Here is an 18,246-nt window from a genome sequence, read left to right as displayed (position 1 = left end):
AGGGTTCCCTAACTGGTCAGAAATAAGTTCGTATAGTCCCTCGACAGTCAAGAAGCAAGGTCATTTCTCCTCCCTGTCTTTTGTCTTGTTATTTATTTTAAATTTTATTGATTAAATTTGTATACCACCCTTCATCTGACGATCACAGGGCCATTTGCAACATACAAAATGAAAACAAAAAACACATCATAATTATCCTCATTCTCATCAACAAACAAACCAATAACCAGTAGGGAGGAACATGTGATCTTCGTTGGACTCCAACTCCTACCATTCCCAGCCAGCGTAACCAATGGTCAGGGGGTGAAGGAAGTTGTAGCCCAGCAAGGGCCAAACATTCCCCACCCCCTGCTTTAAGATGTAGGTGAACAGTCAATTTTTGTATTGTATCTGCCCATCCCTGTTTCCAGCAAAAGCTATTGAGCTGGACCCCTAAGCCAGCCAAAAATGGATGGATCCCACTGTCCATTTTTTTATTTCAAAAGTTAGCCTGTTCAGTCAAGGCGGGCGAGTCTGAATGGGGTCAAGAAAGGAGCATGGTAGCGGGGACATGCTGGAGACCTGCGAAAGGGGATCCATCTTCACCCTGGACAAAGTGGTGAAGCGAAACACCAACAAGGAGACCTGGCTGGTCATCAGTGGGCATGTGTACAACGTCACCTGCTTCCTCAGTGAGCATCCAGGTGGAGAGGAGATTCTGCTTGAACAAGCTGGTAGAGATGCCATTGAGAACTTTGAAGATGTTGGCCACTCTTTAATGCCCGAGAGATGCTTGACCAATGCCTTATAGGAGAGTTTCATCCGTATGGCAGTAATCCTAATGCCTCCAAGGTTCCAAACAAGTCTTCCTCGAAAGAATGAAGTTTCTGGACAGTCTGGCTGATCCCTGTTTTGGGAGCCATAGTCTTGGGATTGATGTATCCCTACTACATGATGGATGGGAAATCCTCCTGATTTGACCTTGCTGAACCTTTAGGACTGGAAACCATGCCTTGCCACTGAAAATGGGGTTTTACTAAATTTGATGAATATAGATTTTGTCCTTCACTTGCATCAGCCAGTCCAGCAGACCTGCTGTCTGCAAAGCTAAGCAGGAATTTGGTGGGGCTCACTGCTATCTTTCTTGTAACTGCAGAAACAGCAACTTCCTGCCATTCCATGGCATGGCATTTCTGTCACCATTGATCATGAGTCACTTTTCATCCAGTAGCTTCTGGCTTGTTGTGATGGTGCCTCTGACCCATGCCAGCCTGTCCCATTAAGTACCAGCAGAATGAGATGGCATGCTGTCAACATTTCTCTTTAGCAGACCAGTAAGAGAAATGGCTCCACCAGCCCAGCGCAGACTGGGAACAGCGGTATACCTGCCTCTTCTCGGGTGTTTTCCTTCAGCTTCTTTCCGTACATGGTTTTTTGAAACGGTTAAATGGGTACATTTTTCTTTCAGTCTTTTGCTTTACATAGTCTACTTTTTTAATCTGCCTGATCTGTAATAAAGGACTCCTCCAATTTAAAAAAAAAGTAAAAGTTGTCAGCCTAAGGGTGCGATGCTTCCATCCGTGCTGCGGGGGCGCTCTCCGAGAACCGGTTCCGGCGGGATCCTCGCCGGCACCGCTCTCCGCGCGAGAGCACGTCGTTGCGTGCGCGTTTGGCGCGCGGTGGCGGCAGCAGCCGCGGCCCTCAGCCCGCCTAGTGCCGCCTCACCCGCACCCGCTGCTGCCTTTCCTCCCGTCTCGCGCTTCCTCCCCGCCCCCCCCCCCCCAGCCCCGCGGAGCTTCTCCCTCGCCTTTGCTGCTGCTCTCCTCAGGGGCGCGGCGGGATGGCGGGCGTCGCGTCGGGCGTGGGGCCGGGCCCTGTGGCTCAGGGGCTGAAGGAGGCGCTGGTGGAGACCCTGAACGGCATCCTGTGCCCGGTGCAAGGGGTGCGCGCAGCTGCCGAGGAGCAGGTGAAGGTGCTGGAGGTCACCGAGGGTGAGTGTGGGGGCAGCAACGGCCGACCGGGCGGCGGCGGGGGGGGGGGAAGGCTCTGAGGGGAGCCGAGCCTCCCGCTTCTTCCCTTTTGTGGGCCTCGGATCTCCCCGGCCAGGGCGATGGGCAGAGAAGGAGATGGAGCTGCTCCTCGGTTTCCCAATTCTGGATTACCCCCTTTTTTGGGGATGGCCTTTTGTGGGGCAGGGGCTGGAAGGGACTTTTCGCGGAGCTCGAGGTGGGCGGGGAAACTCGTGTCCTGCCTCTGCTGCCACCGGTTCCGCGCTCCCTTCAGGGTCCTGCCCCGGTCTCGCCTCTTCTTCGGCACCGGAGATGCCGAGGCTTCCTTTCCAAGTCGTCCGGAGTTTATATGTCTCGGAGTGGGCTTCCTCCGGCGGCCCCGCTTCTCCTTTCGTGCCCATTGTGTATATAAGGCATAAATCGGCCTTCGTCTGGTGAGTGTCGTCGACCTGACCCTAAGGGTCGCCGCAGCGCTGCTACCACACAACTACTACAGGGTGCAGTTAAAAAGTGGCTCCCTCCCTTTGGGCTAACGGCGGGTCCTTGGTCAGAAAAGGTTGAAGGCCATCGGGAAAGAGGGTTTCTCATGGGATAAGGTTGGGTGATGGGGGAGGAGGGGGCTTTGTCTCGGCGCCTTGCTGAAGTTCGCCTATAAAGCAGCCTTAAGGGTTTCCAAGCTAAAGTATTCAGACTTTAAAGAGCAGCACTGAACTGAGTGAGATAGTAATATCTCTGTAGTAAAATTGGTTGGCCTAAAGGGTTTCGTACAGCCAGGTTTTAATGAGAAAAAGCTGTCCTCATTAACATTAAGTGTAGTAGACTTAAGTAGAGGTGTAGATCTTAAAGACTTCTGCAGAAATGTTTCTAAAAGGCGTTCTCTCCTACTTAGGTGTGTACAGTACTGTCACAGGGTATACTGTCTCTCCCACTTCTCCTCTGGAGCATTGTTATGCTCATTGTGATAAGATAGCTGTGGGAGTGCCTGGTATATAAATATTCCCACACAGATTTTGATCTACCATGTGAACTGGTGCAGATCAAGAAGGGCTGAAACATTGCATGTCTGAATTGCAGAGTCTAAATGTGCTGATACTTCACTCCATAATTTCCAAATTAGGCTTTTTAAATGTGCTCTAAAACCCATTTAAACTCCATAGATTTAGACATAGCAGTTCCATAAACATAATAAATTATTTCAGTTTAATGTAGAGAGTTATAATAAGATCTGAATTCTGTGTGGTTATTAGTTGTTTGTTTGTTTGTGTGTGCTATATGTGTTGATATATACCCATATGCATACATACATGCATGTGTGCTTATATGTGGTTAGATCCAACTCCCACCAGTCTCAGCCAGGACAGTCAGTCATCAGGGGTAATAAGACGTGTATTCCAACCATTAGCTGATGGACACCATGTGCCCCAACCCTGTGCTAAGGAAATTAATTTCTCCTGCCAAAATACCACAATAGAAAAAAATCTGCTTTAGCTTTATTTATCGATTTTTGAATTATTTATGTGCTTATGCGTTAGGAATATTCTGTTAAAATATTTAAAAACAATGTTTTCCATAGCAAATTCAAGTTAAATAAGCCTTTAAGAAATTTATCCCCTTTCCCTCTCTTGCCACCCCCAGTCTGGTAACTTAAATGACTAATGAGAATAAAATTCCAGAGATTGTAGTATGTAATGTGTTGTGGGCAGATAGGATTGCTACTTGGTCATTGTTATGCAAACGTGTTGTGCAGGCAAGTGGAGCTATGGGGGGGGGGGGAGGCATAACTACCTACTTTCAGAAGCAAGTCATGAACAGTATAGCACTTTTGTGATGCTGTTCTTGTTGTTTGAAAGCTGTCATTTCTTGAAGGAGAAGTACCAATATTTATGTGGACTTGTACTATATTTTCTGTTTTTGTCAGTTTTAAGCAGTTTGATTATGTCACTTCAAAGGGAACTTCTCCCAATGTGGTTTCTTTCAGTTGATGGAACTTCTATATCTGGCACAACTTAATTGGAGATGTCTGCTCCAAAGTACAAATGTGTGTTGAGGTAATGGTGTGGAGGGCAGAAAGATTAATTGTCCAAAGAGGACAGAGATGACACTATTAAAGTGTCACTAATTATTGCAATAAAAGAAATCAGTTGTATAGCCTTCTGAGAAGGCTTATCCATGAGGCTTTTTCACATAGGATTAAGCATTAATGATGTATATTTTAAGATCAGAAGTAAGTTGCACATGTTTTCTTTGTAACTTAGCTTTATCTGTACTTACCCTGCAAGCCAGCCCACTTTTTTTGCTTAATTCTTATATTTTAAGAGCTGATTGCACTAAGGAATGCTGGATTGAAGAGAATTTACAGCACCCTATTGTGTATGAAAGTATAAGAGTGCCATAGGTCATCACAACAGGATAATACTAGCCTGCAGAAAACTCTAGGCTGCCTCATTTTTTTTGAGAGCTCGTAAAAATATTAAACAAGAAGCAGCTTTGGACTCACTTTTCCAATGCTTAGAGTACACCAAGTCATAAACTATCCTTAACCATATTGTTGAGCATGTGGAGAAGAGTTTTATGAGACATTCCAGATAATTGCCTTTTAAAACAATTGAAGCCAAATGTCAAACTATATGAAATTTTATTTGGTTAAAGGTGGGGAAAAAGAAAAGGGAAGGCAAAAACACACATAGATTCTTAAACTTGACTTAACTAGTTAGATATTTCAGAGCACCTAGCAGAAAAGAGATTCAGAGAGAAAGCATCTGTGGTCACCAGGCTGAACAGTTTCAAAACACTGTTGATGGAAACTTATTTTTATTTACATAATTTGTATTAAATTTTATTTTAAAAAATTGACAAAACATCTATCTTACATATAATATATAAAAACCACTTTGTCATCTTGGCTTGAGACTTCCCTCCTCCTTAACTAACATCATATTGATAATAATTTATATCTCTAATCTTACAAAACTTCTTGTAGCCCTACTAACAATGTCAATTGTTTACAGTTGTCTCTCAAAAACAATGTAAATTTATTCCAGTCTTTTGAAAAGGTCTGGTCCTGCTGGTTCCAAATTTTCCCAGTTAGTTTCGCCAACTCGGCATAGTCCATTAACTTCATCTGCCACTCTTCTTTTGTTGGTATCTCTTCCTGTTTCCATTTTTGGGCCAATAATATTCTTCCTGCAGTTGTTGCATACAAAAACAATATTTTATCTTGCTTATGTATTTCTCTATCTCCAATACCCAATAGGAAGGTTTCTGGTTTCTTTACAAATGTATATTTTAACATTTTTAAAAGTTCATTATACAGTGGTACCTCGGGTTACATATGCTTTAGGTTACATATGCTTCAGGTTACGGACTCCGCTAACCCAGAAATAGTATCTCAGGTTAAGAACTTTGTTTCAGGATGAGAACAGAAATTGTGTGGTGGTGCAGTATCAGCGGGAGGCCCCATTGGCTAAAGTAGTGCTTCAGGTTAAGAACAGTTTCAGGTTAAGAACGGACCTCCGGAACGAATTAAGTGCTTAACCCGAGGTACCACTGTATATCATTTCCCAGAAAGCCTTCACTTTCTTACATACCCACCATATATGGTAGAAGGTACCTTCTTTTTCTTTAGATTTCCAACATTTATTATTTCGTCTGTACATTTCTGCTAACTTCACTGGTGTTATATACCTCCTATACATCATTTCCATTACATTTTCTTTAAGTGAACTGCAAGCTGTAAAATTTATTTCATCTTTCCAAAGTTTTCCCCAATCCTCTAATTGTATATAACAAATATCCTTTGCCCAATGTATCATAGCGGATTTAACTTCCTCTTCTTTCACATGCCATTCTAAAAGTAGTTTATACATTTTTGACAATATTTTAATTTTAGAACTCAACAAATCTACTTCAAACCTGGATTTTGTATATTCAAATCCATTGTTTTTCTTATCTTCTTTAAATATTTCATTTATTTGACAATAATGCAACTAATCTTTCACTAAGCTTTTAATTTCTTCATATATTTTAATTTCCACTGATTCTCTATTTCGATCACCAAATCTTCATAGGTAGCCCAATTTCCTTCCATATTTAATTTTTTTACACTTGTAGCCTCCAATGGCGATAACCACCATGGTGTTTTACGTTCTAACAAACTCTTATATCTATTTATTGATGGAAACTTAAACCCAATATAAACCATCCTCTTAATGAGGGCTGATGGTCGTTTGGCCCAGTCATGAGTTAATGCTCCTGATGATAGTGATGGCTGATCATAAATTTATTTAGACGTGGGTCCACCTCAACAGCACTAAACTTATATTACATAAGGCAAGCCACTTCAGATTAGCTGACCCACTGGAAATAAAGGATTAATCTGAGGACGTACTATTGAAAATTAAACTCAGGATATATTCAGGGACTGCAGGCAAATTGACAGAGGTGCAGGATTTCAGACTTTTGAAAGGATAGTATTGGTCTGTTGACACACACTCTTACCCTCCTCCCCATACAAATTCAACAATTCCTAACATTTCTTACATAACCCAAGTGTCAGGTGCTCGCACCTACAGGGAAAATTTATATGCAGTTTGTAGTATCAATTATGAGCTGATAGCTGCTTTGAAGATCTGAGGTGAGTCCTCCTGTTTCAGAACAAATGAGAATTGCTCATTCTAGGAGTGGCTGCTTCAAGCGAGCTTGGGAACATGTCACACTTCTACTTTTAGCAGCAAGCCCAGACTCTGTTGCATTATATGATCATGTAATGGTACAGTATGGGGTGAGTAACCACCATTGGGCCCTCTAATGTGTTGTACCTTACATACATTATTCACAGCTGTCACATTTTCATCCTGCGCCTTCAGAATAGGTTATTTATTTTAAAAGTAGTAGTAGTAGTAGTAGTAGTAGTAGTATTTGGCAGAACCTGCAGATTTTGTTATGCTGAAACTGGAAACACAGGCAAATTAACACTAGTTTGCCCTAGCAATTATTCAAGTAGTTTCTTTTCCGCCCTAGCAATTATTCAGGTAGTTATTTCCTATCCAAAGGGCTCTGAGTTGAATTTTAAGAGTTGTGAACCTATTGCTAGCTGAGGTGGGCCCTGAATCTCTTTCAGGTTTGAAAACAGGGGCATTTTTGACCCATATCACAGCCAAAGATACCTCTTCACAGAGTCCATTTGATGGGAAAGCAATGGCTGTGAGATTGCAATTTAGTGAAAATAGTTAATGGTTTTAAGTAATAACCTTGAGAATAGGCTAGTGTGAAGCTTTCTACATAGCATTGCTCAGGAAGAGTTTTGCAAGCTTCAGTTGAGATAGCATATGACAGTATCACTGTCAGAGTACTTAAATTATGTGAAAGAGCATGTCACATGAGATGTATCTCAGTGGCCACCCGACAGCTGGCCATCCCTATTTCCCTGGAGACTTTCTAGGACTGCCCTCAGTCTTGCCTCACCGCAAATCACCAATATGTTTTAAACGTATAAAACAAGGGTGGCTAACCCGAGATCCTCCAGATGTTGTTGGACTACAGCTTCCATCATTCCTGACCATTGACCATACTGATTGAGGCTAATGGAATTGAGAGTCCAAAGCCATGTGGAGAGTCACTGGTTAGTCACCTCTGGTCTAAATCAAGTCTGCATAATTAATCTGTGCTATATGATCCTTAGTATGGACTTTTTATGACAGCATAGGAAGCTGCCTTATACCATGGTTGGGCCATTATTTCATCTAGCTCAGTATTGTCTACACTGACTGGCAGTGGCTCTCCAGATTTCAGGCAGGAGTCTCTCTCAACCCTAACTGGTAGTGCCAGGGGTTGAACCTGGGACTTTCTCCTTGCAAGCCACACCATGTACCACTGAGCTAGGTTTTGCTGGATTAGATCAAGGTCCATGCAAGAATGTCAACAATCAGCATTAAGGATGTCATCTTCTGCTGTTATGTGAATAAGTTAAAGTACTTGGTTTCATTTAAAACAGTTTGAATGCAGTATTGCTTCTCAGTAGTTATGTCTTTGCTTCATTATAGATGTTTGTAGTGATAGCATAGTTTGAACTTTACTGTAAACAAATATCTTTTTCAAAATATTTTTGTCTTGTGTTTCTGTCTTAGGTAAATATTCAGCTGCTAACAAAATATAATCAAATTGAAGTATACATTTAAATTAAAAAACAAATGTAACCACAATTTTAAAATATCAGGAATCAGTATTTTTTAAATGGCAGTATCAGCACCCTATGATTAAAGTGTAGCGCCCAAAAAGTCTTTTGTAAGGATGTATGTTTACATATTTTGTACATACCTTTTTAGGGAGGGTGTTCAGTATTCTTTGCGGCACAACAGAAGATCCTGTCCCTAATGCCCACCAGCTTCACTTCTTATGGTAGAGGGGCATAGAGTTGGGATTCTGAAGTTGACTTCTGTGTTCACCTGGATTCTTAAGACTGTTCTTAATACAGTATCTGGTCCTATGCTGTTTAACATCAAAAGCAGAACTTTGAATTTAGCCCAGGGACAAATTGGTAACCAATGGAGATCAGATGATAATAGAGAGATGATCCAAACTGTGAGTCCTACATAATGCCTTGGTTCACAGTGTAGCTGCCCATTTACTACAGCATGAATGAAAGAGGCCATGTGCCAGCTGAAACCATAAAATGCATTCTACCCACCCTCACTATCTGGCTTTTAGGCACAGAGCTGAATCCAGGAGCACTCCAGTATTGAGTCTGATGTTCAGGGTGGTGCAGTCCTATCCAAAACAAGTTTTACATCTACCTCCCAGTTTCCAACCTCCTCACCCAACAATATTTCCACTTTGTCTGGATTAAGTTGCAGTTTGTTTGCTCACTGCCAATCCAAAATTGACACCAAGCAGTGCTTCAAATCCTCCTCAGTCTTCCTGAGTTCAGATTACTCCTATGGTTACAAGACTAGGTAACCATAGTGGTCATATAATGATTCCACTAACTTGGAACTGGAGGGGGAAATTGCTTTCCTATTCTCATTTGAGGTTTTCTGGATCTCTTCCAGTATAGCCTAAACAATGTTCTTCTGCGAAGGGAGAACCCTCGGGGATCAAGACTCAGTCCTGAGCATGTGGTGTTCACTGAGCCTAGCTGATGGAGCCTGTACTTGGATAAAGGCCAGTTTTGCAGTTTTTTACTACTAGTATTGGCTTTGGTTCCACAAGTAGTTTGAGAAAATATTTCTGAACAAAAGAAACATTTAACATTGCTTCTTATTTTAATTAGGATGCTCCTGCTTTTATAGGAACTGTGCCCCATAAAAATTCAGGAGCAAGAAAGAAAGATGGACTCCTTTTGAATTTTTCATTGCATTCTCTATATCAGGGTGGGGAACCTATAGCCCATGGGCCTCCCCGTATGTCCTGCCAGGCAATTTTGATCGATGCATGCTTATCTGCCCTTCTGGTGTCAAATGTGGGATACGTAAAGTCACTGCTGGGCCAGAAAGGTGCCAGCAAAGCCCTCTTCATGGTGCTTTGAAGTCCCAATTATCAGCTGATTGTTGGGGTTTTGAAGCACAGCTTAGGGCTCTCTGCAGTCACAGATGATCAGTTAATATTTTGGTGTTGGAGAGAGCCCTGGACAGCTGCAGCCCGTACATTCAGCTGGAAACAGCTGCACAGAAAGCCTTGTATTCAGAGAGTGCTGGAAGAAGTGCTTTGAATACAAAGGTGTTCTCTGCAGAGGAAAAGGTGCTCAGTTTTTAGGATCATTTACCCCTCCTTCCTGCATAGTGGTCAGCATATTCTGAATGTTGAAGGCTGTCAGTCACCTGACATAATGATGTGAGGCAGGGCAGTCCAACTTTTCATACCAAATGGGCTACAAGAGTACTTCAACACGGAACCCATGGGCTGCACACTGCCTTGTCATGCAGGGTTGTGGGAACGAGGCTAATCTTGACGTTGGGAAATCTTTTTTGCTCCCCAAGGGCCACATTCTTTTGGGGAAAACCTGTCTAACGCTGGAGCCAAAGCAATATATGGATAGGTAAACAGGGAAGCATGACTTGATTGAACAATTCTTTCAGTTACCCTATCCCCCCCCCCCTCTCTCTTTCTCTTTCCTACCCCATCTGTCTCTGCTTAGAAGTGTGGAGTGGAGGAAAATTTAAGGTTTGCATCAGCAAAAGGGGAACCATTTCTCTGATTTGTGGGGAAGTGATTAAAGTCCATTTACAAACAAAAGGGTCGTATTGTTGGAAAGCTCAGCATACAAATTACCGTATTTTTCGCTCTATAACACGCACCTGACCATAACACGCACATCGTTTTTAGAGGAGGAAAACAAGGGAAAAAACATTCTGAATGAAACAGTGGATGTATCATTTTTGTGCTTCATGCTGTGGCCACAGACATGTGATCTGATGGTGAATTTGGGGTGACCCAATGCAAAAATCCTGAGAATTCCTGTGGATCCATGCTTTGTAACCACGTTTTTGCACCATTGCAGCCCCAGGCAACAGTGGGTGCGTGATTTTTTTTGGTGCAGGCTGTAGCCATGGACATGCTATGTGATCTGATGGTGAATTTGGGGTGACCCAATGCAAAGATCCTGAGAATCCCTGTGGATCCATGCTTTGTAACCACATTTTTGTACCATTGCAGCCCCAGGCAACAGTGGGTGCGTGATTTTGGGGGGGCAGGCTGTAGCCATGGACATGCTATGTGATCTGATGGTGAATTTGGGGTGACCCAATGCAAAGATCCTGAGGATCCATGTGGATCTATGCTTTGTAACCACATTTTAAGTGGGGAGCGAAGGAAAAACAAAGAAGGGACATGAGAGGGGTGTGCAGAAAAGCAGCTGGCTAAGAATGCAGGAGAGGGATTTAACGGGAGGGAGGAAAGAAAGGCAAAAGTTTCCACCCACCCAAGCCAGCCATCTCTCTCTCCCTCCCCCCCTCTCTCTCCCGCCCCTCTCTCTCCCTCTCCCCCAGCAGCACTGGAGCACAGAGAGGAAGACACTCTGCTTTCCCCTCTGCTTGCCTGGAGGGGAGGAGCTTTCCCTGCTCTTTGTTCCGTTTCAGCAAACACAGCAACGAAACAGAGGAGGGTGGGCAGTAAGACCCTGAGGCAGAATGCAGGAAAGCAGCCGCTTCTTCTTTTCAGGTTTCCCTTTTCCGTGAAGCGCGATTTGATTTTTGCCTGATTTTTCGGCTCCAGGGACCACACATTCGCTCTATAACAAGCACAGACATTTCCCCTTCCTTTTTAGGAGAAAAAATCTGCGTGTTATAGAGGGGGAAATACGGTACATTTCCTGCGAAGATATCACATATCTTGGCAAAAGAAAGAATTAGTACACAGGTTGGGGAGCAGAAATACTTAACAGCTCTGCTGCAAAGCAGCATCTTCCCATTTTTCTTTGTGGAATTGCGGGAATTGCGAAGGGGGTGACTGGATGGGAACAACCTGTGAACCAGAAGTCCCACCCCTGAGCTAAAAAACTACATATATAAAATTGAATAAGATGTCTTATTGGAGAGGGAGATAAGAAACTGCAGAGATGATGTTGGTGGAAATATTGAGGGACTGTACTAGCACTGCATCAATCATCAGCGGATTTTGCATAGGATAATTACAGGATGTGAATGTGATCAGTACGTACCTGCTGCAATGGTGTCCAAGTGCAGAAGGTTCTCTTGTGCCATAGAACTGGCAGAACTGGAATCTAGCCATAGAACTGGGAGACATTAGGAATTATTTGTTTTAATTGAATGTTTATAGTTTTAAACTCATATTTATGTTAGCGTAGTTATAAGTTCCTTTGTGAAAGCTTTTTACCTTATAAAGGAGGTAGAAATACAAAATTGGGGTGGGAAATCTCACACCTCAAGACCACATGTGACCCTCCAGGCCCTTTGATTTCTTCCTGGGCCACATCGCTTAGCGACCATCCTCCATTTCCTCCTTGTGAGTTGATGCTTGACTGGAATGCTTGTTTATCTGGATGGATGATTGAGAAAGGTGATATATATGCATGTGCTTGTGGAAACTTAAGCATTTTGTGTGACTGGGTCATGTTTGTTGCTCCACGTACTTCTGCTTTTAGCCCCACTCACTACTGGCGTGTGGCCCTCCACCTGAAAGCAGTTTGCTATCTCTGATCTAAATAAATAAAATATTTACTGCTTAGATCCACACAGGATTGTAATTTTAAAGCTTCACTTTCAAATTATATGAGCTTCTTGCTTTGTAATGACCTTTTTGCTCTGTAAATCATTTGGTTGGAATGTCTGGTCCAACCAGACATTATTTTTTATCATCTATATTTGTGTATTAGTGGCAAAGTAATGACAAAGTGTTATTTCCTTCAAATGGTTCAGGTTTCTAGATGTCCCCTCTTTTCTCCAACTTTCTGCTATAACCCATTCATTGAAAATAACTTTTGTTCATAGGATTTTTGAATTAAAAGGTTGGTGGAGAGAAGCTAAGAATAGGGCAGGAACTATAGGGAATGGACTGTGCAAGGAATAAAGGGTCACACATGAAAAATGACAATGTAGTTTCCCCAGCATTATAACCTCTTAAACATGATAGTGTGTCACCAGTAGCTTACTTTTTTCTCTTTTAATTTCAGAATTTGGTGTTCACTTGGCAGAATTGACTGTAGATCCCCAAGGAGCACTGGCCATTCGTCAGGTCAGTCTCAAATAATTTAAAGTTAAAGTATTTGTTTGCTGAGCAGCTTCCTGTTATCCCTATAACCAGGTGAGCAATTATTTTGGTACAGAGGATGTTCACTTTCATGTATTACGACTCACTTTTCCCTGCCCCTTCCACAGATGTTAATACCACAGAGCTGAGTAGGAGACCCTTAGCACCACTTTCTAGAAACAGCTGCCCAAATAGGAGTGGAACCACTGTAAAACAGTGCCCCAGTCTTCAACCTTGAGAACCAGTGCAGAAGAATGCAGTCATCAGAACCTTGCCCAAGAAGGGAGTATTAGCTATGTTGAGATAGAAGCACAACATACATATTACAAAATAGTAAGCTACTGCTGAAGTATGTCACATTTTCTGGTATAATCATGATCCCTTTCTTTAAATAGACAGACTGACATGAATAAGTACATTCAATTTTTAACATTTTAAAGTTAAGCACATTTAAGTCCCATTAAATCAAAAGCGAGAGAGAGCACATGTTTAAATTTCTCTCCTTAAAAACAAAAGTGCTTAACTTAGGAAGGATCATGCCAATCCAAAGGCGAGTGACTTCACTGGAATGTTGATACTGGAAGTCCTTATCTCCCTTGTCAGAGTGAAGAATGTAAGAAAGCTAATGCTTGAACATGGTATCGTGTAAGACAGGATGATGTCCTTGTAAAAAGTGTTCTTTTTGTCTATTGAAAAGTGCATTTATTGCCTTGCCTCTGAATGTTTACATTGTTTTATTACTGAAGCACAGACCACAACAAAATCTTCACTCTTTGCACATACCATAGATTCCGGTGTATAAGACGACTTTTTAACCCTGGAAAAGAGGTTTAAAAGTCGGGGATCGTCTTATACACCAGGTATGGGCGGCGCAGAGAGGAGCCGGCCCCCGCTGCTGCGGGGGCGGCTCCGAAGTAGCAGCAGCGAGCGGCAGGCTCAGCTCCATGCTGGGAGAAAACTGCCTGGTGCGGAACTCGCCCCCCATTGCTTCTTCGGAAGCAGCAGCAGCGGGCGGCAGGCTCAGCTCCGCGACGGGTGGCTTTCTCCTGGTGCAGAGCTGCCCAGCGTATTAAGCGACTGGGCCTATAAGACGAACCCCCAAATTGCAGCTGCCAATTTTGGGGGGGTCGTCTAATACGCCCAGTCGCCGAATACGCCGGAATCTACGGTATCTATGATGGCTGACATTCCTTTTCTTGTACTTTGACACCAAAGAAGCAGGCATCTTCTGAATTAGCATGTTTATCTAATGTTGAGAGCTTTGCCCTTTCTGAGGGCAATCTAAGAGATAAAAAGGACCTTTGAAGACCTAAATTTCAACAGCTCAGTTTTGTTTTATCTTCCTTGCTTTCCTTCGCAGCTGGCTTCTGTGATCTTGAAACAATATGTGGAAACTCATTGGTGTTCCCAGTCAGACAAGTTTAGACCTCCTGAGACTACAGAAAGGGTAATACTTTCATTAATTGCTCAGTTACATAATGCTCAAGTTTGGAAGAGAGATGTGTTTCCTTGATTTCCAAGTTAAAGCAATTTATAAATGTATAGAGAACTTTTTGTATAGGATACATCTCAGCTGGATATTTACTGATATGTGACTTGGAATAGTATATCATCTGTACATCCTACTGTGTTGTGCAAATGATTGGTGTCCCTTGCTAAGTTCCTCCACCATTCATTTTCCACAGGCAAAAGCTGCCATTAGGGAACTGCTTCCCAATGGGTTGCGAGAATCTATTAGCAAAGTACGTTCAAGTGTTGCGTATGCTGTTTCAGCGATAGCTCATTGGGATTGGCCTGAAGCTTGGCCTGAGCTTTTCAATCTGTTGATGGAAATGCTTGTCAGTGGGGATCTGAATGCAGTGCATGGAGCTATGCGAGTGCTTACAGGTATGTGAGAATTGTGTCGTCTTAACTGAGTAGTTCTTGCAACTTGTTTTGGGGCTTCCAAACCATTTTAATATGTTGACTTTTTTTTTAGATAGGAAACTTGGTGTTGCCTTCTTTCTTTGCCTTATAAATTACATTGTTCATACTGCAGCTTGTAATATTGGAAATATACTTTTAGTTCCCCCCTCCTTGTACAAATTTCTGAAAGCTGCGTAATGATAAAAGAATTTAGGTGTAGTAGTAGATGAGACTGTTGATTCCAGTAAATCTTCAGCAAATAATCCACTCTAGCCATCTCCCTTGCACGTAGTCACTACTTCCTCTGTCTAGCAGGGTACATATAACTATGGTGTACATAAATGTTAAATTAAAACAGAAAAAAATCCAGTAGAACTGGGATTTATTTTTTATTACCTCTGCAGGGTTGGGTTTTTACAGAAGATTGTAATATAGCATCAGGCTAACAGTATTTTTTGTCAAATTTGTTCCCAATTTAATCTTGTAGTCCCCTGTACCATTTCAACTACACTGAATTCTTGAAACTCTGTTGAGTGAAATAAGGATGTTAGATACTTTGGGTTTACTCAAAAGGCAATCAGTGATTGCTCTGTTCATGTACGCCACCATCCTCTTTTTGCGGATTTTCATAATGAACCTCTGTAGTGCTATCAAGCCTGAGCCTTGGCTATACAATGTGAGAATTAGGGTGAATGTTAAGTGGATAATTTCAAAGCAGTTGCATGTAACTCCTTAGAGAGAATTAATGCTGAAGTCTGAATGACTCCTGTACTGGATATAAGCCTAGTTCTCACTGAGGTTGTAAAGCTATGGCTGGTTTAGATGTTGGGGAGAAGGCTAGGCTAGAACTCTTCAGCCTCATAGTTTACTCCTCTGTGTACAAATATTTGTTATGTGAGCAACCACCTGTAGTCTGAAACAATACAACCCAGATGCAGTTTAACACCTCAGAAGGAAGTTGACTTCTGCTTTAGGTAATCCTAAAAGGAAACTTAACCCTTGCCCATTTGTGAATATGTGTGTCATTAGACTGAACAGTATGGAAGTGAGATGTTACTCTGAAGAATCTCTGAATAAGTACTTTGCTACTTTTCTTTTTTCTAGAGTTTACTCGGGAGGTGACAGATACACAGATGCCCCTTGTAGCTCCTGTTATTCTTCCAGAGATGTACAAGATTTTTACAATGGCAGAGGTATGGGTGAAAATGGATGACTTCCATCTAGTGGGAATAACAAAATTTTCATTAGAGGAACCATCCTACTAAGTACTAATATGTTTAGATCTACTATGCTCTTGTATAGTTAACACATACTTCCTCTAGCTTCTCTTCTAAATATGTACTTAGAGGATCCCTAGACAAGTTGAAATGTGGATGTATGGCATGGGTGTAGCCAGGATTTTTGTTAGAGGGGGCAGGCCTTTTGTTGGGGGGGGGACAGAACCTCAGTTAGCTATGTATTTTTATTGATGGGGGGCAGCTGCCCCTCCCTGTCCCCCCTTTACTACACTCATGGTGTGTGGCAAGAACTATCCTCTAGGTGTGTTTTTGGCTCTGCTACAAGAACCTGGTGGCCCCTGTGTGGTAGCTTCTGCATAATATAGACAGAGAAGATGCCTTTGGGCTTTGTTTTCATATTTCCAGGTCTAGAGTGATATTTATAAATATACTATTAGCTACATGCTATATCAAGGATTACACCAACACAAGTTGTATATAATGGTTTCTTCAATGCTTATCTGTCTCCTAAGCCAATTCTGTTAGTGCCCCAGTGATCCTAGTATTTTTCTCACAGAGAGTGGTGTAGTGGTTAAGAGCAGTGGACTCGTAATCTGGTGAACCAGGTTCAATTCCCCGCTCCTCCACATCCAACTGCTGGGTGACCTTGGGCTAGTCACACTTCTCTCTGAAGTCTCTCAGCCTCACTCACCTCACAGAGTGTTTGTTGTGAGGGAGGAAGGGAAAAGGAGATTGTTAGCTGCTTTGAGACTCCTTAGGGTAGTGATAAAGTGGGATATCAAATCCAAACTCCAGTTATGTGATGATTCTAGATGAATGTCTTACAAAAGGAAAAGGAAACTTTTTACTAGATACAATTCTGCAGAATTGTAAAACAGGGAGAACTAGTATTGTGGGTGGCAACTGCTGATAACACATTAACAAACACTAGCGTTTTCATATTTTGACAAGTTGCTTTTCCTGTTAGGTTTACGGTATTCGTACAAGATCGCGTGCTGTGGAAATCTTCACTACTTGTGCCCATATGATCTGTAACATGGAGGAGTTAGAAAAGGTAAATTGTTGATTCCTTATCTATGAGTTGTGTTGATTGTAGTAGTATAATATTCTTTCCATTATACTTGACACAGGGTTGTACTAACTCTGTGATAGGTTAAAAAAGAGGTGACAAGATCAAAAATTTCTTCTAGCATCATGACTGTAAGGAGATTTGAATGTGAATTTTTATGTCCAAACCCTCTGATCTATACCCTGCATTGTATAGGACTAGAGTGTATGGAAGGTGGCCTGTTGGTGCGAAATGTGTTGCCAAACTGAGAGATTGGTAATTTCTATAATTTTTGAGCATGACAGTCAAGGAATCTTTAACTTGGTTATAATGTGTGGCAAGGGGAGACCTCCAGCAGTCTCCCAGGAATGGAAGCTGGTATGCTTAATCCATTTTTAGAGCCCATCTTGAGAGTAAAAAGGTAAAGGGACCCCTGACCGTTAGGTCCAGTCACGGACGACTCTGAGGTTGCGGTGCTCATCTCGCATTACTGGCCGAGGGAGCCGGCGTACAGCTTCCAAGTCATGTAACTAGCATGACTAAGCCGCTTCTGGCGAACCAGAGCAGCACACGGAAACACCGTTTACCTTCCCGCTGGAGCGGTACCTATTTATCTACTTGCACTTTGTGCTTTCGAGCTGCTAGGTTGGCAGGAGCAGGGACCGAGCGACGGGAGCTCACCCCGTCGCGGGGATTCAAACCGCCAACCTTCAGATTGGCAAGCCCTAGGCACCACCTGCATGCCTTCATCTTGAGAGTAGTTGGATTCAAATGAGGCTTGCTGAATATGCAATCCAATTGGTTGACAGTATTTGAGTGTCCCCTTCATGGATCACTGCCTTGCCGTGGCGAAGGGGCTTGAATAACTCAGAGAAGCTATGAGCTATGCCGTGCAGGGCCACCCAAGATGGACAGGTCATAGTGGAGAGTTTTGACCAAACGTGATCCACCTGGAGGAGGAACCGGCAAGCCACTCCAGTATCCCTGCCAAGAAAACTCCATGGACAAAGACAACAGGCATATAAAAGATATGACACTGGAAGATGAGCCCCTCAGGTCGGAAGGCGTCCAACATGCTACTGGGGAAGAGCGGAGGGCAAGTACAAGTAGATCCAGAGCTGATGAAGCGGCTGGGCCAAAGCCGAAAGGACGCTCAGTTGCGGATATGCCTGGAAGCGAAAGGAAAGTCCAATGCTGTAAAGAAAAATATTGCATAGGAACCTGGAATGTAAGAACCATGAACCTGGGTAAGTTGGAGGTGGTCAAAAATGAGATGGCAAGAATAAATATTGACATCCTGGGCATCAGTGAACTAAAATGGACGGGAATGGGTGAATTCAGTTCGGATGACCATCATATCTACTAC

The 18,246-nt window shown here is 42.7% G+C and overlaps 1 protein-coding gene across 3 annotated transcripts in view; it reads left to right on the top strand.

Annotated features, from left to right (window-relative positions):
• Window positions 1-18,246, top strand: part of IPO9 (importin 9) — a 39,484-nt gene that overhangs the window by 811 nt on the left and 20,427 nt on the right. Inside the window, exons 2-7 of one of the 3 annotated variants that reach the window (XM_083746506.1) lie at window positions 28-1,970; window positions 12,613-12,674; window positions 14,050-14,136; window positions 14,375-14,576; window positions 15,699-15,787; window positions 16,800-16,886. In XM_083746506.1, coding sequence (XP_083602632.1) covers window positions 1,820-1,970; window positions 12,613-12,674; window positions 14,050-14,136; window positions 14,375-14,576; window positions 15,699-15,787; window positions 16,800-16,886 — 678 coding nt within the window. In that variant the 5' untranslated portion in view covers window positions 28-1,819. Of the gene's footprint in view, window positions 1-27; window positions 1,971-9,044; window positions 9,147-12,612; window positions 12,744-14,049; window positions 14,137-14,374; window positions 14,577-15,698; window positions 15,788-16,799; window positions 16,887-18,246 lie in introns of those variants that run through there. The other 2 variants (XM_083746508.1, XM_083746507.1) reach the window with 2 other exon arrangements.

This window comes from Podarcis gaigeae (genome assembly GCF_964106915.1).
Source record: "Podarcis gaigeae genome assembly, chromosome: 6".
In the NCBI taxonomy this organism is placed as follows: Eukaryota; Metazoa; Chordata; class Lepidosauria; order Squamata; family Lacertidae; genus Podarcis; species Podarcis gaigeae.
Note: the sequence above shows the minus strand (reverse complement) of the source record. Positions and strands in the feature narration are given on the sequence as shown.